General features: G+C 42.3%; 1 protein-coding gene across 1 annotated transcript in view; it reads right to left on the bottom strand.

Moving 5' to 3' along the window:
* Window positions 1–254: 254 nt before the first annotated feature.
* Window positions 255–18,596, bottom strand: part of UNC13B (unc-13 homolog B (C. elegans)) — a gene marked incomplete at its 3' end in the record, with an annotated part of 78,794 nt that continues 60,452 nt past the window's right edge. The window contains exons 19-25 of the mRNA XM_008944419.1: window positions 18,324–18,450; window positions 13,049–13,145; window positions 12,092–12,235; window positions 11,878–11,955; window positions 10,808–10,885; window positions 3,534–3,622; window positions 255–407 (exon numbers count right to left, since the gene is read on the bottom strand). Coding sequence (XP_008942667.1) covers window positions 255–407; window positions 3,534–3,622; window positions 10,808–10,885; window positions 11,878–11,955; window positions 12,092–12,235; window positions 13,049–13,145; window positions 18,324–18,450 — 766 coding nt within the window. The remainder of the gene's footprint in view (window positions 408–3,533; window positions 3,623–10,807; window positions 10,886–11,877; window positions 11,956–12,091; window positions 12,236–13,048; window positions 13,146–18,323; window positions 18,451–18,596) is intronic.

The raw sequence follows: 18,596 nt of genomic DNA, 5'->3' as shown, positions 1-18,596 counted from the left end.
GAATGCTTTAGTGATTGCAGTAATTGTCAGAGAGAGAAAGGAGAACTGAGAGCGTGCTCTGGCACTGAATGAAGGCTGAAGAGGTGATCCATGGCTTGAAAGAGAGGCAGATAGGGGAAGAAAAGCCATTAATTCTTCCTGAAAATTCAGAGGCTGGACATCTCAAGAACAATTCAAGGACATGGCACTATTTTTCCTTCCCCCATCCTTTCCCAACACCAATGTATGTATAACATATTTGAGCACTCCCTTACTTTCCATCCAGGAAATCCATCAGTGGCCTCAGGACATTATCTGCATCTTGTGCAACCGTGTTTCTGGCATTAGCAGCAACATTTCCTGTCCCTTTCACTTGACAGAGGATATCAGACATTTGCTTGACACACTCATCAATACGAGTCTGAAAACTGAACAGAAGAGAGAGGCACAAATAAGATCATCAGCGGCAGAGTTCTCAGCTCTAGTACATAATGTGAAATATTGCAAGCCCACAAACCATGCACTCAATTACACATTATTTCTTTTCAAGATTTGCTGCTCCTTTTCCTTACTGTATTTGTTATCAAGGGGCATGCTACCCACTTCCTTATGGCCACCCCCTACAGTCAGCCTGGCACCTCTGAACACTAGATGCAATTACATTTGGGAGGATTTTATTCATTCAGCTTGCAAAAAAAAAGATCCTTTCATGATCCTTTCCTGATTTCAAAAAACAGTTAATTCTTAGCCCAAAGCACCCTGCTGTATCTGTGTTTTCTACACAAGGTGTTCAACCACAAAGAATGGGACATCATAGGAAGCAATGGCACAGTGCAGGCACAACTCTGAGCACCCAAGATTCCACTGGCAGTAATCCATCTGGTTATGACCCATCATAGGCTAAGTATTTAAAAACAGAGACAACCTGAAGGCAGGCCCTGACAAAAACCACTCCCCTGACATACAGTCCATGCCATATCCAAGTGTCAAAATGGGATGCAACCAGCAGTGTCACTGTAATAAAGTGACATGCGAGGCATTAAAGCACAGTTAATTCTCCATCTCTTAGTGCTAAGAAGAGGTTCAAAACAAAATAATACAATGGTTAAGAATGATTAATGGATCAGCAGAGCTGTCAACATATCAGTCAGTGAATAAAAGAAAATGCTCTGACATTTAGAAGAGCAGTTACTAACAGAAGGCATTTAGCTAGCTGCTAACGGCACAGAGGTTTGAAACGAGAAGTCAGTGCTAGGAGCTAGGGTAAAGGTTTAAGAGCAGGTACACATGTTAAGAAGTCAGCTTTATATTTCTGTAAGTGGCCTGAACTTCCACTGTGTGCGCCAACTAGGACATCTGTGGGTTGGGTGGTTGCATACAACCCCTCTGACCTGTGATGCTCACCTGCTTTCTCAACCCCTCCACCTCTTTCCTCTCCTGCACTGCCCTCTAGTCTCATGGTCCCTTTTGCTCAATTCTAGCCTGCTCCTCAACTCCAGAGCTGTCTCTCCATGCAGCCTCCATTTTCACTTCTCTCATTCCTAGCAGACAGTGTCCTGTGGCAGTCAGCTGTGCCTACAAAGACAGCTTAAACAGAGACATAAGTCACATCAAATATAATAGTTCCAAGAATTTCCTGTACTGCTTACAGTCCCTGTTCTGTTACAGGCTAAACTCACCCTGCAGGCCTCTCAAATATTGCATCAGTTGTAGGGTCCTGCTTCAAGATACTGTAAACCCCAAGCAAGGGGATGAAAAATAAAATCCCTTAAAAGATAAATATTAATATAAGGAAAAATTGTAAGAATTTATAAAAAATGACTGATTAGTTGCTGTGGCAACAGCTTCACCTGAAAGTGAAGTTCATTTAGAGGTACAGCTTAACAGCAGCAAGTTAAAAGACAACCTCACCTATGCTTGTCAGACAGGGCCTTCTGCTCCCTAATTCCCACAGGAACTCCCTCCTTCACTCCTGCAGCCTCCAAGAACAAACAGCAGCTAGTCTTATGTGAAGAGTGAACCCTTTCAAGGCTCCTTTTCTCTGTGATATCCTTTAAAGCAGAAAATGTTTCTGTGTCCAGACATAATCCTCTCTCAGCACAAAGGTGGTGAGGCTCTCCAGATGTGTGCGGCTTTCCCAGCAGGTGCAATTATCTCACACAGACGAAGAAAAGTTATTATCTACAGCATCAGGTGCACACAGTGTTGTAGGACCAACTGTTTACTGACTCTGCACAGAATACTGTGGATATCTGTCTTACCTTCCACATTCACATCCTTTAGAAGATCCTATTTGTACAATAAACTTCATCTCTGGTTTTCATTCCCTATCACTGTTAAGGAATGACTGAAACATGTGAGTGGCCTGAATGGCTAAATCTCTTGATGGCACATGTCTCTAATACTCCCTGGTGTGTATGCTGATACTGATAATTTCTTTAAATCATATTTGCAAAGGTCAAGATGGTACTCTGTCTTGTAGCCGTGACACCGTGGAGACAGGTTTCAGATAACAAAATTAACTCCCTAATTACAATTTCTCCTTCATCCTCCAACTAATTATGAACCTTATGGATTCAACTTGGTTACAGTTTGAATCTCCATTTTGTTCCCATTACTAGCAATGGGAACTCCTCTCTTATCTCCCCACTTAGCTCTGTGTGATGAAATCCAAACAGCTGCTTACAAACCTCACTGTAATTTTTTGGTCATAAGTACAGCAAATCCAGAGATTGTAGGAGGCCAAGTTGGTACAATATGCTTTACTCCCCTTGACCATGTTTCATCTACACTACAGTTCATGCCCGCATTAATCTAGTTATGAAGTACAACATAAAATGAATGGGGTTTATCACGAGAAGTGGATGATTTTTAAGATGAGTTGTGAACCCTTGTATTTGTAGATTTTGATTAATTGACATCTTTCTTGGTTACTACACAATTGTTATGAAGTGGAGCCCATTTTTATCCTCAGGTAAATGGTAACGTGATTTCCAATAAAACTTAATTGCCACCAATTGCTCTGGCAACGCTTTGAAGAGTTCCTCCCCTTGAAACTTAAGAAAACACCATTCACTGCAACATTAGAACAAGCTAATCTCAAATTCAAACCTGTTTCCTTCTTACTTCAATATTCATTTAACAATCAGAAATCAGTCAGCTGTTTCATACCTTTAGAGCAGAATGTTTAAACAAGAATGTTGCTTCACAAATGCTAAGCTGGAAACTGCTTTCTGAGCAATAAAGGAGTAGTCAATTCTGTTACAGACAAGCACTACTTGCAGAAAAAAAAAAATCACTCTATGTAATTCAAATACATTTCACAGTTCAGAGATCTCCATGTTATGTTCCTAAGCAGAGCACTACAGAAAGGAGAGACTTTAAAAACTTTTCTCATTTCTTTAGATGGTCTCAGCATTTGAAATACCATGAATTTATGGCAAAAAGAAAAATATAATGCAGTTGACATAACTTTCTTTTCTCTTCTCAACCTGATTGAATGAGATTAGACAAAAGAAAAGAATTCTTCAATGACAGGACATCATTATACTCACCTGTTACCAAACACAGCACTCAGCTCATCCAAAACATTGTTCAGCTTCACCTGGAGCTCTTTGAGATGGTCACTTGCTTCTGCATCCAGCTGTGGATGAAAGAAGAGCACTTAGCTTGAACTCAGAGGGCACCCTGCTGGCCTTCACAAGTGCTCTTTTCCACTGATGAATCTACTCTTAATAAGCAGGTGAACTATCACCACTGTGCTCTGCCGGCTACGATGCTCGCCTCCACTACCTGCTGCTGTTACAGAAGCTGTGAAATTAACATTTGCCTGAATAGCATCAAGTGTTTTCACCAGGTTCCAATATCCTTCAATACCCTTCCTGATATTTGTGAAGTTGAAAAAGTGACTGTGAACTCCCTGTGGCCAGCAGAGTAAGCAGGCTGAGAAATCATCAAGCACTGTGTATTACTCTGGGCTCACGGGTCAGTTCAACTCCAAGTCTAGAAGGAGATGGGGCTTTTCAGACTGGATGTTATTTGCCCATGCAGTTCTCCATGCATGGTCTTGAAAGATGCTGTTTCACCTTCCACCCTGCTGTCAAGTATTCAAACTGAAGATTGACCCAGCCACGGCTCTCAGGAGACTGGACCTTAGCTATTTGGAAAATGCGGGTGCCACAGTCACCGCAAGAACCGTTGTGCATCAATCACTTTGGGAAAGTATAATCTCAGTTATGGGTATTAAGCACAAGTAGCTCTACTCTCACATGGTGCCAGACAGCTTTTTGTATACAGCTGTTCAGAGGAGACTTCACAAAACAAAGAAAAGCCTCAAGCACTACGTGGACATGGCTGACACCTTGGCACATGCTGTAAGAAAGTGCTTGCTCCATTATTATCAGCCCAAAGCTGCTTGGTTTTTAAATTCAGCAATGCCTTGTATTCCAGCTGTAGTCATCCCTCCAGCCTCAAAAGAGCCACTTGTGAACAACCTACCTGTGTGTACACAAAAAGCATGTTTGAATGATTTGGCATCATTTGCTTTTGAAAATGTAACTTGTAAAACAGATTCGCCTTTGTATGCAGGCAGGAAAGCTGCTTGTAAAACAAAAATCTCCCAGAAATGTTTGCATTTGGCATTCAGAGCTTCAGCCCTTACCTCTAAGGCAGAGCATTTATTTACAAATGTAATGAGCCAGATGCCAGTACTGTGGTTAAAAATCAGTTTAGATTTTTAAAGTATACCCACACATGCAGCTATACAGGTTTTCAACATGACAGGAGTTCCCACTTCTATATCCAGTGCCAAAGCCCTCTTCACATTTCTCAATCTGTCAGAGAAAGCCAAGCTTCACAGGATTTGGAATCTGATCCATCCTTTTTCCTGTTGCGTGCTGGCACGGAAAACTGACTCTATTAGGCATTTGAACCTGTGCTAATGAAACTCTTGGGCCAGAATTTTAAAAATCATTTAGAAAAAAAAAACTGAGCAAATGATGATTACTTATGCCTTATGACTTCAGGCATTGCTAGCTCTGATTATTTTTCCTATTTTACAGCAAATTCCTTTATTATTCTCTTGCTCTATGAAGGCAGAAGGAAGCTAATGTCGTGCCAATCAGCAGTCACTCTAGCCAAGTGTCCAGGTAACAAAACAAAACCAGCATCTGGTGGTGGTGGTTTTGTCTTGCCTCTGCATTAAACCTTCCCTTCCACTGTGTAAAGAGCCAGTGAGTCACAAGCTGTCTGGTTTGTTATGTACAATTAATGGCACTGAACAGTCCTCTGATTTTGGCCATTTCTGATAGACTTGGGGCAGGACCACTTCATGACTCATGAAAACACTTCAAGTAACTGCTTTTCCAGTTGATAAAAAAAAAGTCAGAAGAATTTGGCATCAGACACCTATTCCTCACTCTTACACTTCCTTACAAGCTATTAGATGCATGGTCTAGAGGATGTTTGAGGTCAGGATCAACAACTTATTTCTCTGATTCATGAATCATGCAATTAATACCTCGTTCTACAGTAAGATGACATGGAGAGCTCGCCAGCTACATTTAAGCTTCTCCTTGCTGTGGTACTTCTTGACTGAAAACTGACCTTGGGAGCAGAAGAATAGCTGACTGCCAGGCCTGCATTGCAAAAAAAGACAGCTGGAACACTGCTTTGCCAAGGTGATGAGCCCCATCATCTGTGGCAAGGAACTCTTCTCTCCTCCAGAACTTCAGCTCACAGCTCTCTGAGAGCAACTGGCAAGAGAGCTGCCCAGATTTAACTTCGAGGTGCCTAGCCTCGCACTCAAGAAGCCAAACCCTAGTGGCAAGCATTCTGCTTCAGCAACCACCAAGCCCTTTCTCATCCTAGTGAAGCTGCTGCCTTCTGGGCAACTGCTACTATGGAAGGAGGAGTCCAAATAACACATTACCCATAGGTAATGATGAGGTGTTGGCATACTTTGGCTTGAAAGCACATTTCAGGGTATTACCTGTGTGCAATTTAAGTTCATTAGGAAGGTGCCAGCAGGTGTGTACTACTATGTTTCACATACAGAAATTACACATCAGTAACAGAGTCCCTGTAGCATGTGCTATAACTGCAAACTATTTGCCAGCACACTGAAGCGCCGGTAACAGTGCTTGAATGAAACGGTGCATGTTTTGCTGTTGCTGCTCAGACAATGAATTCTAAGCACATCAGCTACTACTGATAGCATGAAATGCTGTTTGGACTGCATGGTAAATCTGGCTGGTAGAGTAAATCAGTAAAGCACCTTCAGCAGTTGGGTCACTCCCATTTGTCAAGTCCAGACCATTTCTATCAGAAGCTGGAACTCAGCAGGCTAACGATCTCCATTCTGTGGGTGTACTGGAGATGACTCAGAGAAGGAAAAGCTAATCAAAGTTCTCTGTGCAAAACCACTGGACAGTAGCCATAGTGAGGTGCCTTCTGATCTTTGAGCAAGTGCTTGAATTCCAGTAGAAATGATGGCTGGTACAGCCACAGTTCCGTAGCTGAGACTAAATGTGTGATACAGAAAACTGAGGTGCACAGAAAGAGGGAAGCGGTAACCCTGCACTTACATGGGAAGGAAGAACACGGGGCCCTTTTCATTTCCTGCAAAGATTTGGGACCTGGGACTTCAGAGAATCCAGGCCTCTAAGTCTCACACAAGCACATTCAGGGCTGGAACCTTAAGCCCTCCACTAATCTGAATGGTGCCATTTGCAGCATAGGGATGAGCTTCAGTTTAGATTGATCCTGTCCTGCTTCTCTCATGGATGAAATGGAACCATTAATCTAAGAATTTGCTGTGATGAGTTTCCAAATTTTCCAAGAGATGTCATTAGTTCTTCTTTGGTTTCTAAACAGACTGGCAAATCATGAGTCATCAGAACTGGAAGGCTCCTCTGTAGTTGGAGAAACATAGCTCTTGCCTTCTGGAAGGCTGAAGATGTTAATTCACATCTCAAAGCCAGAGAGCCTGTGAAGTCCCCAGGTCTGATTTGACATATTAGCAGCTAGAGAATTTTGCCCTGCTACCCTATTTTAGCTTTATACAAGTTACAGACTTCATCTGGCACCAGCTTGAAGTTGCTTATTTTTGCTCTGCATCCCTGGAAGCCCCACTCTGCAAAGGTGACTTGCTTGCACTGGATTTTCATGCATCTCCCCATTTTTCATAGGTTTCAAGAGTAAGGAACCTGGAGCACTAAATCCAAACATCAGCTGCCAGCTACTCAATTACTAGGGTGGCCTTAGCTATGGCACATGGGAAACTGAAGTGGAGTGATCAGTAGCTACCTCAAATCCTTTGAGAAAATTCCTATGAAGCCCTGGCTGTTTCTAAGCTGTCCTGCAATTTGTTATTCAAGTGGCTAACTTAGGATTTAAAACGCAGGCTAACCCTGTCTGAGCATTAAGAGGAAAGCTGCCTGAAGCATTAATTGTACAGATCAGCTTGAAACTGAAAGGATGAAAATTATACGATGACAATCTGCTGCTGCTCAGCAGCTAATTCTTTGGGTTCCCTAGGCAGTGCTTGCCTCTGATACTCACCTCATGTGATCGACTTTGGGGGAAAAAAAAGTGCAGAAATGTTTTAAACTAGGTTTCCACAACACATCTAGACTCCAGTAGTGGGCAATGCAGTGCAGCACCTTTTAATTTCAGTAATATGAGCTCATAACTCATGAAGCTAAGCAAAATAATGGACTGCAGAAGGCCATCTCTCTCAAGCAAAATAAGAAAGGCTTATTCTGCCATCAGGGACAGCACAGAGCAGGCTGAAGTCTGCAGGAAAACTGCAGAGATGGCTAGAAAATGCAGGTCACATTAGGTTTTATTAGATAATGTATGAGTAATTAAACAAACAGGCCCAAGTTCAAGCAAATACTAGCAATGAATCTATACAGCCCACTTCAGCACAGAGAAAAATTGCAATCTCCATTCTGTGGGTGTATTGGATATGATTCAGAAGAATCTGAGGTTTAAAAGGTATTCATGTATTCGATTTCTGTCCAGGACTTTCCCCCTGATTTCACTGTTTATTATGTTTTTAATGCTACCTGCCACTTCATAAACACTGCCTTTCTAAAACATGCTTCAGAAATGTCTGAGAATGCTACTGAGTCACAGTGAAGCTGTTTCAACCAATGAAAACAACACAGATGAGAAGGGAAATAAGAGTATTAATTATAAATCCTAAAAATAATTTAAGATACTTCTTTCTGTATGCACATATATATGTATATGTGTATGTACATAAATGCCTTGAGATCACAAGCACAGACTCAAGAGAATCCCTCCATACAGAGCTCTCTAATGCTCTTCTGCTGTCCTTACTGACTAGTAATGTTCACAGACCACATGATGTCAACACATTAAACCCAGAAATGCTGGGCACTTTTTGTCCTGTTCTGTGCCTTCTGAGTACTACTGTTGGAAAAACAACAAGAGAAGTGGGGACAATTGTACCATGTCCCATTTGGGGAAAAAAGCAGGCACTATGTCAAGGAGCTCAATCTCAAGAAATAGTTGTGGGCAAGCAAGCACTTCTGCTCCATGACATGCCACCACACTGCAGGGTGGCTATGGGTAAGCCCCGTCCCTTCACTTCCTTTGCTGCAAAAGGGAGTAAGTGATACAGATTTCACCAGGAGCGTTTTGGACCCACTGGCAAAGAGCACAAGGTAGCAGCTCAAAGCTTTCCAGAGTTGTGCAGTGCTCCAGCTACTATTGCAGATGGAGACAGATCTGTGAATCAGAACCAGACGAAGTCACAAGCACATTTTAACTAAAGCCAGTCCCTAAGGTCTAGTTTCACACATGGTGCATCCAACATATGTGCCATGGAACAGGAGCAATGGAATATTTGATGCCTAGTTCTCAAGAACACCTTTAAGGACACAAAAAGGTGAACAGTTCAAGACAGCTAAGACATACCACTACATTACTTTCTTGCTCCCCTAAGGAAGCAGTTCCTTTCTGGGTAGAGTAGTCAGGATAATGCTTACTTTTGTGCATGCTACTGCATACCGTATAGATTAATATAAATCACATCTGTCACAAAGTAAAAACCACACTTCCTGAAGGATAGGTAGGATAAAACCCATAGATGCACTACCAGCAGCATGTTCATCTACATGCTCTATTTTCAAAGCTGTTGTCTCACCACTTGCTACTCACTAGTCAGGTTCAATCTGCATGAGAAAAAGGACTGCTCAAACTAGGACAGGACCTTGTTTACTCTAGCTAAACAGAGGACCTGGCAGGTTTCAAGTTAAGCAGCAAACTACTAGATAGTCACCAAGAGGGAAACCCCTGGGGAGAGCAAATAATGCAGGCACCTAACACAGCACGATTTATTTCTGGTGATCAGCGGCAGCCTAATGAAGTGGACAAGCAGTACTTGACAAGAAAAGAAAAAAAAACAAAAACAATTTCCAAAACCAAGTTTCCTAGCATGTTTGCTACACTTCTTCCTGCATGTTTTATTGCTTGTAGTCTAGGCTTCTCTCCTCCTTTCAATGTCACAGTTCTGAGGACATAGTGGATTCATTACCACTCTTCTACCCTACCTACACCTCCAGTGGAAGGTTTTAAAGGGCAATATGCAGCCTAAGCCAGGAAAAGTAGCCAACAGTCTTAATAAATACCTTTTCTCTCCCCCTATTTAACACAGTATTAGGTGATATTTTCTATTCGAAACATACAGAAGTCCTACTTAAAGGCCACCACTAATAAAAATGGCAGCAAATTGATTCCTTAAGGAAAATTAAGTGCACATGCATTAAAACTTCATAAATCACTTCACAAACATTTCATCACAGGTTTATTTTTTCCTGAAAAATGAGGGTTTAACTACTACTGCTATTACAATTGGGAGCATGTTATGCTAGTTCTTGATGTAGAGCTCAGAAGTAGGATTGTGGACATCACGTGCCAAGGAATGACAGCAGTTTTCCTTGCCTATTAATCTGTTTGTGAGATTTTTGCCACTTCATAGAATTCTGCCACTGAGCACAAGAAAGATTTGAAACAGCAGTACAGGCAAAAACTGAGCTGCCTATCAGCAAAGCTGACTTTCCTCTTGGCATAGAGGTCATAGCATAGGCTCTACCACAACACAATACAAGAAAATGCACTTAGGTTTGAAAATAATTTTTTCCTAACATCAGAATCAGCAGTCTTTTCTTCATCTTCCTGAATCTTGAAAGGCAAGGAAAAAAAGAAGAGACAAATAAACAAAAGCAAACACATGGATTGTATCAGAACAGAAACAGAGATCTGGGTGAGGAAAACCTTATTTCTGTAAAAACAGCCATTTCAGAACAAATAAACAAATCTGAGTATCCAACAAAGCATGAGTACAGAACTCTTATTTGCATGTCTGCAATATATTGGACATTGGACATTTAGTGCCAAAGGTTTATATGCCATAAAAAATGATCATTTGGCACACATTTGGCATAAAATGTGCCACATTTATATGCCGTATAAAATGATTTGGTGTCAATGGTTCTCAGACCTACCCAACCTCAGAGTTACGAAACCATGAGCCGTGCCCACATCCAGCCCACATGAGCACAGCATGTAGCCTTTTCTTTCCTTCTTCAGTGCTATTCTGTGCTTCAAAATATTTGCTCCTCCATTTTATGACAAATTGAGTTGAAAAGTCTTCAGGCATCACTGTCCCCTCACTCTTATACTGCCATGTCTCATGGGGCAATCCTTATGACTGCAGTCTTCAAGAAACAGTACGATGCAAACAACCCAGTAACAGTCCATTAGGAATGAGTAATACTCAGTCTTTCAGCGCTCTTACCTCTTTACCACCCATGGCTTCAAACATCTTCTCCAGCTGCACCCTCAGTTGTTGGATATTGTTCATCAGGATGCACGGCTGAAGGGACAAAAGCAGGTGCTCAGGATGCCAACACATTTTCACCAGTGGTAAAGTCTGTGCCTCAAAACCCTTCCCCAAGTACCATCAGATCCGAGACTCAGATAAGAAGTAGAATATGCACAGACTTCAGCACTCAAATGTAAAAGGCAAGTCGTTTTTCCTTCAGCTTGAAATGAGATGGCCAGTTACAGAAACCTCAGACCAGGAGATCTATACTGTTGTATTTTCCTCCTTATCTTTATCACACGCAGAGAACAAGTGAACAAGGAATAAGTGTCAGGACAACACCCAACTCTCTGCAGCTCCTGCTACACCTTACAAGAGCCCAAGCTGTGCCCCCTTCAGCCTCTTAATGCCTCAATGCACTACTGTGAATGGTGTACATCCCAGATCACAAGGGGAACTGCTAGTCAAACCTGCATGTGGAGACACATCTGTATCCTGCAGGCCAACCCTGAGAGCAACAGTCATGGGCAGCCTAAGCAAGACATTCTTCCCTCTGCAGTTACATCTCTGGTACTCGTGTGGGAGATGGCAAAAAAAAAGGGAGGACAGACCCAAGGTTCAAAAATGCAAGGCCCTGTTTTATTCAGGACACAGAATTTTACTGAATTCAGGATTAAACAGCCAGATAACTGGATGACAACAAGAGTCAACCAATAGTGCTGCCAAGTAGCAGATCTACAAAGCAATCTGTTCCCATTTTTAATTTATTTTTTTTAATCACCACTGTGAAAGACAACCTATATAGGCAGAGCTGAAATTAATTTCAAGGGGACCTGACAGCCTTCAAGCCCTGCAAATCATCAGGACCCAGTTCTAATTTATGGGCAAGACAGAATTCAATCTGCAAAAGCATACTGATGGTGATAAAAAAACAGTGAAAATATTTACACCATGAACACGGTCAGGTACAACGTAAGAAATTTTGTTTCATCAGGACAATTATTTGATTCCTCAAGAAAGAAGAGAAGCTCAGCATGTCTCACCAGTTTCTCCTTGGAGCAGTAGGACTGGAAGCTCTTGGAGAGGATGTCAGCATACTGCATCAGCACTTTCCCAATAGTCTGCCAAGACAAGATATGAGCAGTGTTAATTGTCCTCTATCACTGCATGAGAACTCCAGGAAATAAAACAAAAAACCACCATATTGTTTTGCATCCCACCAAAGGAAGATAAACAGGTACATGTTGAGGACATTACCTTAGCAAATCTCCTATTATAATGAGCAACAATGACAGGGTCTGGGCACTCCAGCTTCTTAATGATCTCAAAGCTCTGATTGAGCTGGGTGAAGACGTCCACCACTGAGCAAGAGAACAGAGCATGCTCGGATGTTTGCTGGAACTAAAACAGAAGTACAAAGAGTCATTCTCAATGGAAAGATCTGAAATATACCCATTTCATGAGGGTCTCCATCTTCTGCTGTACTGGAGGTAGGAAAACTTTAGATCTTCCAAAACCTACACTTTCCTCAGAATTAGTCAAAAGCTCTCCAAAAGGCCCAGCAAAGTTATATAGAAAGTTCTGTTGGGATATAAGCTTACTGTCCTTCACAAACTACGACATGACAAGTACCAAGGAAATGCAGCATGATGCTGAGAGTCTTAATGAAATGCAGGGCTTGCCTGTCAGTTAATGAGGAAAGAGGGAGTGACTAAAGAGCTTTTTTTTTTAGATTTTCTTAACATTTAGATATTAAAGAGAATGCTTACATTAGCACCACAGACTACACTGCCAACATCCACTGAGCAAATGGGATGGCTCTTGTGATCCATCAGGAATACTCAGCAAATTAAGAATAAGATCACTCTGTCAGTGGATTAAGGTCACATTCTCACTGCATGACTAAGTACATGCAAACTGCCTTCTATTTCAGTTACTTCTAACAAACACAGAAAGATTGAGAGAGCACCAAGCCATTGGCTGACAGATTAACAGCAGCAGAACAAAAGACATAAGCAAACGATATGCACTGTGCTATTGAACAGCCCTCTATGGCCTGTAAAGTCCTAAAATAAACAGGTTTCACAGTTGTTTAGCAAGAAAAAAGAGCTGCATCCTCCATTTGTATGATAACTTAATTTACAGCAGTGGTGGTGGTTGGTTCTGGGCTTTGAAGGATGTAGCACCAAGACCTCCACTCAGAGACCTACGTACCCCATCTTTCTTATCTCTCTCCAGAGCACCATGTAGGAAATCTAAGGAAACATCTTCATTTTCATCCAGCCACTGCATCACAAACTGCTCAAACCACCTGCAGGAAGGACAGGAAAGACAGCAAGTTACAGCAAGAAACAGAGCACCCCAAACAGACTCAACACTACCGCTTTTTCACCAAGCCTCGTGAAAGCTTGCCACTGTTACTTGTTTGAACAGTCTTATCTGTGTGTGTAGCTGAAGTTCCCAAAAATATTGCTACCTGTACCCAAGCTACCAATGAACACGGCCTGTACCATCACTGGGGCTCTACCAGCAGACCACAGCATAGCCCAGCCTCTGCAGACTGTTGGTCCTGCACTGCTTCTGTACTCTCCTGTCTTTTCCTCTTAATGGTACCTTCCCTCTTTTTTTTTTTTTCCTCCTTGAGCACCACCTTTAACTTCACATCACCTTAGAGGACTTTGTCTTTTTCTCCCCCTTTCACCCATGTGCTAGAAAGGACAAGGGAGACTTCCAAACCCACTGCCTCTGCATGTCAAGACAGAGGGGATCCCGTCCTGCTGCCCATCTCGGTGTACAATCTTTCATGTGAGAACTGCAAGTGAGTATAAAGGGAGGAAAAAAAGCACCTGTTTTCCAGGGCCCTTCAGCCACTTTATCTGCAGACAGACATATTTCTGAATTGCCCAGAAGGCGAATCAAGGCTACAAGATTTCTCTGCTTTAATCCTGCTTTCTCCTTCCCCAAGCCTTCTCTAGAACACTCTCCCATTTCTATGGGCTGTTGATCTCCTTGTGAAAATGCTTGAGTAAGATAAACTTCTGGTGCTAGCAGGACACCTCTGCTAGTGCTTGTAGGAAGTTGGCCCCATAAGCAGCTCTTCACCATTCTCTTTTAAAGAAGCACAAACCTAGTTCATGTTAAGTGCTGGACCAACAGCCTTGGAGCATGGTCAGGACCCTAAAACAGGCAGGTCCTAGAGGCAGGACAGCAAAGTTTGTCTCTGCTCCTTCTCCTCACTTAGAGGAATAAGCCACAATCCAAGAAGTTGCTGAAGTAACCACTGCTGTATCTCAGGGAGGTGCCTTACACGAGGTGGTGGCTGGAACGAGCTCCTGCACTGAGCAAAAAGGCTTCTACAAAACCCCACCTTGGCAAAGTAGGCAAGGGGAGAAGCAACCTCAATGATGGGATCTTACAGCTGGCCATCCCACTGTTCTCTGCTCTGTGGGACACATGCACATAGTACAACAGGGGGTGTGTGTGTCTGTGTTTAGGCAACAACACAGCACTTACAACTTTATTTAAACGTCTGTCTAGGATCTGCGGTGTGCAAGTGCCAACACACCACAGCTGAAGCAAATCTTAATTTCAAATATTACTAAACAGCATTCACAAATAAGGGAAAAAAGTTCCCATGTGTGATTCAAGTCCACACAAAAGATTATTATACAAGCTTCACAGAGTACAGCCCCCTCTAAACAGGCAGCTGTGTTCACAGAGATTGTGCTAATTATGGGCTGAGTTCGCAACGAACATGAAAGCATGTGCCAGACATGAGGCAGATCAAGAGCAAATTCACAGAGTATACTAGAAGGCCTTAAATATTCTCTACACTTAGAAATATAAAGCACATCAATGCTAATATTGGAAATTTTAACTGACATGGTGTTAAATGCCAACAGCAACCTGTCTATGCAGCCGTATTTAATATAGACAGCAACAGTGGAACAATGACACAGACATATGGACTTCCTGTATTCTGGAAAAATTCCTTCTGAGCAGCACTTCAGGCTTCTAGAATTAAGCAGATTTTGGAGTCTGCTGCAAATTTCTCGATCTTTCAACATTTTGCTTTAAAATACAATAGGATATTTTAAAGTGACAGCTCAGTCCTCAGAGTAGAATGCAGACGGTTTATAAGGAATTAAGTACACATCTTCCACCTGCTTCACAGTCCCAGGCTGCAAGTTGCTGACTGTTTCATGTGTCAATAGGTCTGTGACAGGGAGGACTACCTGTTTGTGGTTTTCACTCTGAGAAGCAGAACAACCTCCTGATCATCATTTATCCTTAGTCACTGCACCACTGCAGTCATTCACTTTTGAGAACAGTCATTGCCCATTTTTATGGCTACCATATGTTGACACAGAAAATCAAGTGCGTAGGTATTTTACTGAATTACCAAACTGCCTAAACAAGGATGGCAAGGGAAGAGGTACTGCTGAGTGGCTGGTGGTGCGTTTGCTCCCTCTCCCATTAAAAAAAGCATTATCGACAGAAAGTGGTTTAATATGAATGCTTAAGTGCAAAGTGAATCACTTAGGTCAGCTCATGAAATTCTGCAACTACATTTGCAGAGCCAGCCTCAGCTTTGTCCTTTACTGGCTGGCAGGAAAACGTAAGAGGTATAAATCATCTATAAATACTTGCAGTCCCTGCGCACATTCAGGACAAAAATGTGCTTTGAGCTGTAACACAAACCTAGAGTTATCTTGGGCCAAATACCCCTTACAGTGTTTTACTATCAGACGGTCTTGGACTGCTGAGCAAGTGAGGCCTATGAAGGCAACATATCCAAAAGGACATTCAAAATTATCTAGCACAGGAACTAATAAAAATTATCTGATTTCATGCAGAAATAGCTTCAAAATGTTGTTATACAGCAAGTATCTTCTTCCTCGTCTGCTTCAACTATCGACCTAGAAGCAAACGCCGTAATGACTCATGCACAGCACACGAGGCTGCTCCAGAGACGTTCTGTGCTTGCAGGGGTCAGCACAGCCTGACTCCAGTCAGCACAGCCAACCCCTTCAGAGGAGGTTTGCACAGAATCCATCTCAGTCCTGCCTGCTGGGAAAGGGAGCAGCGCTCTGGGACTATATGGAAGTTTACCTCTTCTGGTTGCACAACAGTAACGAAACACAAAAGGCTGCAGTTTCAGCTTGGCCATGAGCCTGGTTCCTGTGGTCTCAGACTTCACAGGTGAATTAATCTTGTTCATTTGGTGTGTTGGTGCACGTGAGCACTCAATGAACATCCTGTGGGCCTTGGCAAGCACAGAGGCAAGAAGGCCAGCAAGGTTTCAAAGAGTAATAGAATAAATAACATGTTTGATGAAGTGAGCTAGAAGAATAAGACAGGATTTCAAAGGAAGGAATGCCTTCCCCCACCAGAGAGGAGGTAGTCTCTAGCACAGCTACACTACTAGCTGCATGCTAACATCAGTATTAAAACAGAACATAGAACACTAATTGACACATCTAAGCTGGAGTTTTTCAGAAACTGACACTTCACAGTTTTCAGCTGGCAGCTAAAAAACGAAGGGAAGAAATTTTGAATATCCACTCCCAGCTATGTCGCTACTTCAGTTTCAGAAGCTGCTGCTGAATTTCAGAAAATAAGGGGTGTATAAAAACTTCAGCTTCAATATTTTGGAGCCTTCACTTTATTCAATCATATCTCAAGGCTATCAGAAGCATGGTTTACCACAGTTTCAACAAGAAACTGAGTTTATGGATAGCCTTTTGTCCATTGAGTAAACACACAACTCAGCTGTTCTCTGGACAGCAGCAATTTAGTTTCATCTAAAGAGTTAACTGATGTCAAGAGTTTACTGACGTGCAAACCTGATGACTGGACACCTTTGTTAAGGATGCTTTAAGATCAAAATTACCTTTAATGTAGCAAATCAAAAACAGTGCTATAATTGATACCAAGGGTGTATTTCATGACTGGTGAAAGCTAAAGTTGAAATAAACATCACCTGTTCTAACATTGTGGTTATTTTACTAAAATACAAGAGTGAAATAACAAAGCCAACAGCTGCCAACATACATGAGCACTGAAGCTCTATCACAAAGGGCAGCAGAGCAGAACAGTCTGCAAGCGACCATAGAACAAAACTGAGCATTATTATCCTGATTACACAGGAGAAAAAGAGAGATTAAGAATATCTGATGGCTTGCCTGAGACTGCACAGACTCAGAGGCACAGCAAAGAGAACAGGGCTTTGAGACTGTCACTCCAATACCCTATTCACTGAGTTAATGCCTCTTGCAGACCTGATTTGTTCAGCAAGGCCTGTAGCCCAAGCCAAGCAATTAGGCCAACTGCTCAACTCTTATTAGTATGCAGCTAGCACCAGGCTTGAGGGACTGTGTGCACCACAGGACGGGAAGAGAATTCACAATGCCAAACTGGAAACACAGTCCAAGCAATAAAAAAAAAAAAAGGCTGCTGTCAGCCCAGCATGTGAGAGCAGAAGCAGTGCCTGCAAGATAACACAAGCAAGGTCTAGATGAAACATCAGTATTTAAGTTGTATGTCCAGACACAGACCAACTGGAGAGAGGTGAGTAAACTTCACTTACAAGGAAAGCTAGAAACAAATAGGATCCAGCAGAAGACTGAGAGGGGACGTGAGAGAAGAATTTTACTCTTGTGAAACAGGAACAATTTATTCTCCATGACCAGGCTGGTAAGACAGGATGTAACAAGTTCAAACCAAAGCAAGAAAGACTTGGAGGGGGAAAAAGGGGGTTGTGTTAAATTCCCAGAACCCAGTAGAGGGGTAACAGTGAAGCACAGGGAAAAAGCTGCTTGAAGATGTAGAGAAACCATCACTGCAAGCTTCTGAAAACCAGATAAACACTGGTCAGAGACAACACACCTGCTCTTTGCTTAGGCCAAGTGTGGGACTCTAGCTACAGAATTCTCTCCAGGTGCTCAGACAGCTTTCCAGGGTCATAAACCACCTTCAGGTCTGAAATCTACCACTGCTCTTTTAAGTTAGATAAAAGTTGCAAACAATTGCTTAGAGCTTAAGAGTGACAGCTTATCTCATGTTTCCAACTAAACCATCCAGTCTTACCAAAAAAAGAGAAAACATTAAGTACAAATGCTGTTGTGTGCATATACATGACATTCATACACACACAAAGCTGTATCTGTTAACACATGAACATAAGCATACATCCAGAACTGATGTTCAAGAATTGACCAAAGCCCATAGTGCCAACAAGAGGTGGCTTAAAGACTTAAAGTGCCCACACCACTGCTAAAGCTTTTGAGATCTTGGCAGATACTGCACAATAAGGGATTGAACTGTGGCATCGAACACCAGAGTGAACAAACACACACAAACACAGAAAATCAGGAGTGAAGAAATTGTGTATCATGAAGGCAGCCCCAAGAGAACCAACCAGCTGCCCTCAAGGTAACTCAAGGAAACAGATAGTGGGGGTCTACTGCAGGAGACAGAGCACACTCACGCTGGATATTCAGGCACTTTTCCCTTGAAGGCAGGTAGATCACGAACATATTCATTGTACAGCCACTTCACTTTGAAGTGTAAATTCATATAGTCTGCACTTTTACACAGTCTGTGCTTCTCATGCTCTGTAAAGAAGGGAAAAAAGCAGTTAGTTCTCAATTTACTACTATCACTGCATCAGGCACAGGAAGGTCTTATAAAGTGTGTCCGCCCTATGCAGTGGTTTGGAGAATGAAGCACCTATAAAGCCACAAAATCTTCATGGCACAGG

Source organism: Merops nubicus, unplaced genomic scaffold, assembly GCF_000691845.1.
Source record: "Merops nubicus isolate BGI_N331 unplaced genomic scaffold, ASM69184v1 scaffold19567, whole genome shotgun sequence".
Lineage (NCBI taxonomy): Eukaryota > Metazoa > Chordata > Aves > Coraciiformes > Meropidae > Merops > Merops nubicus.
The sequence above is the reverse complement of the archived record's forward strand: the minus strand, read 5'-3'. Positions and strand labels throughout refer to the sequence as shown.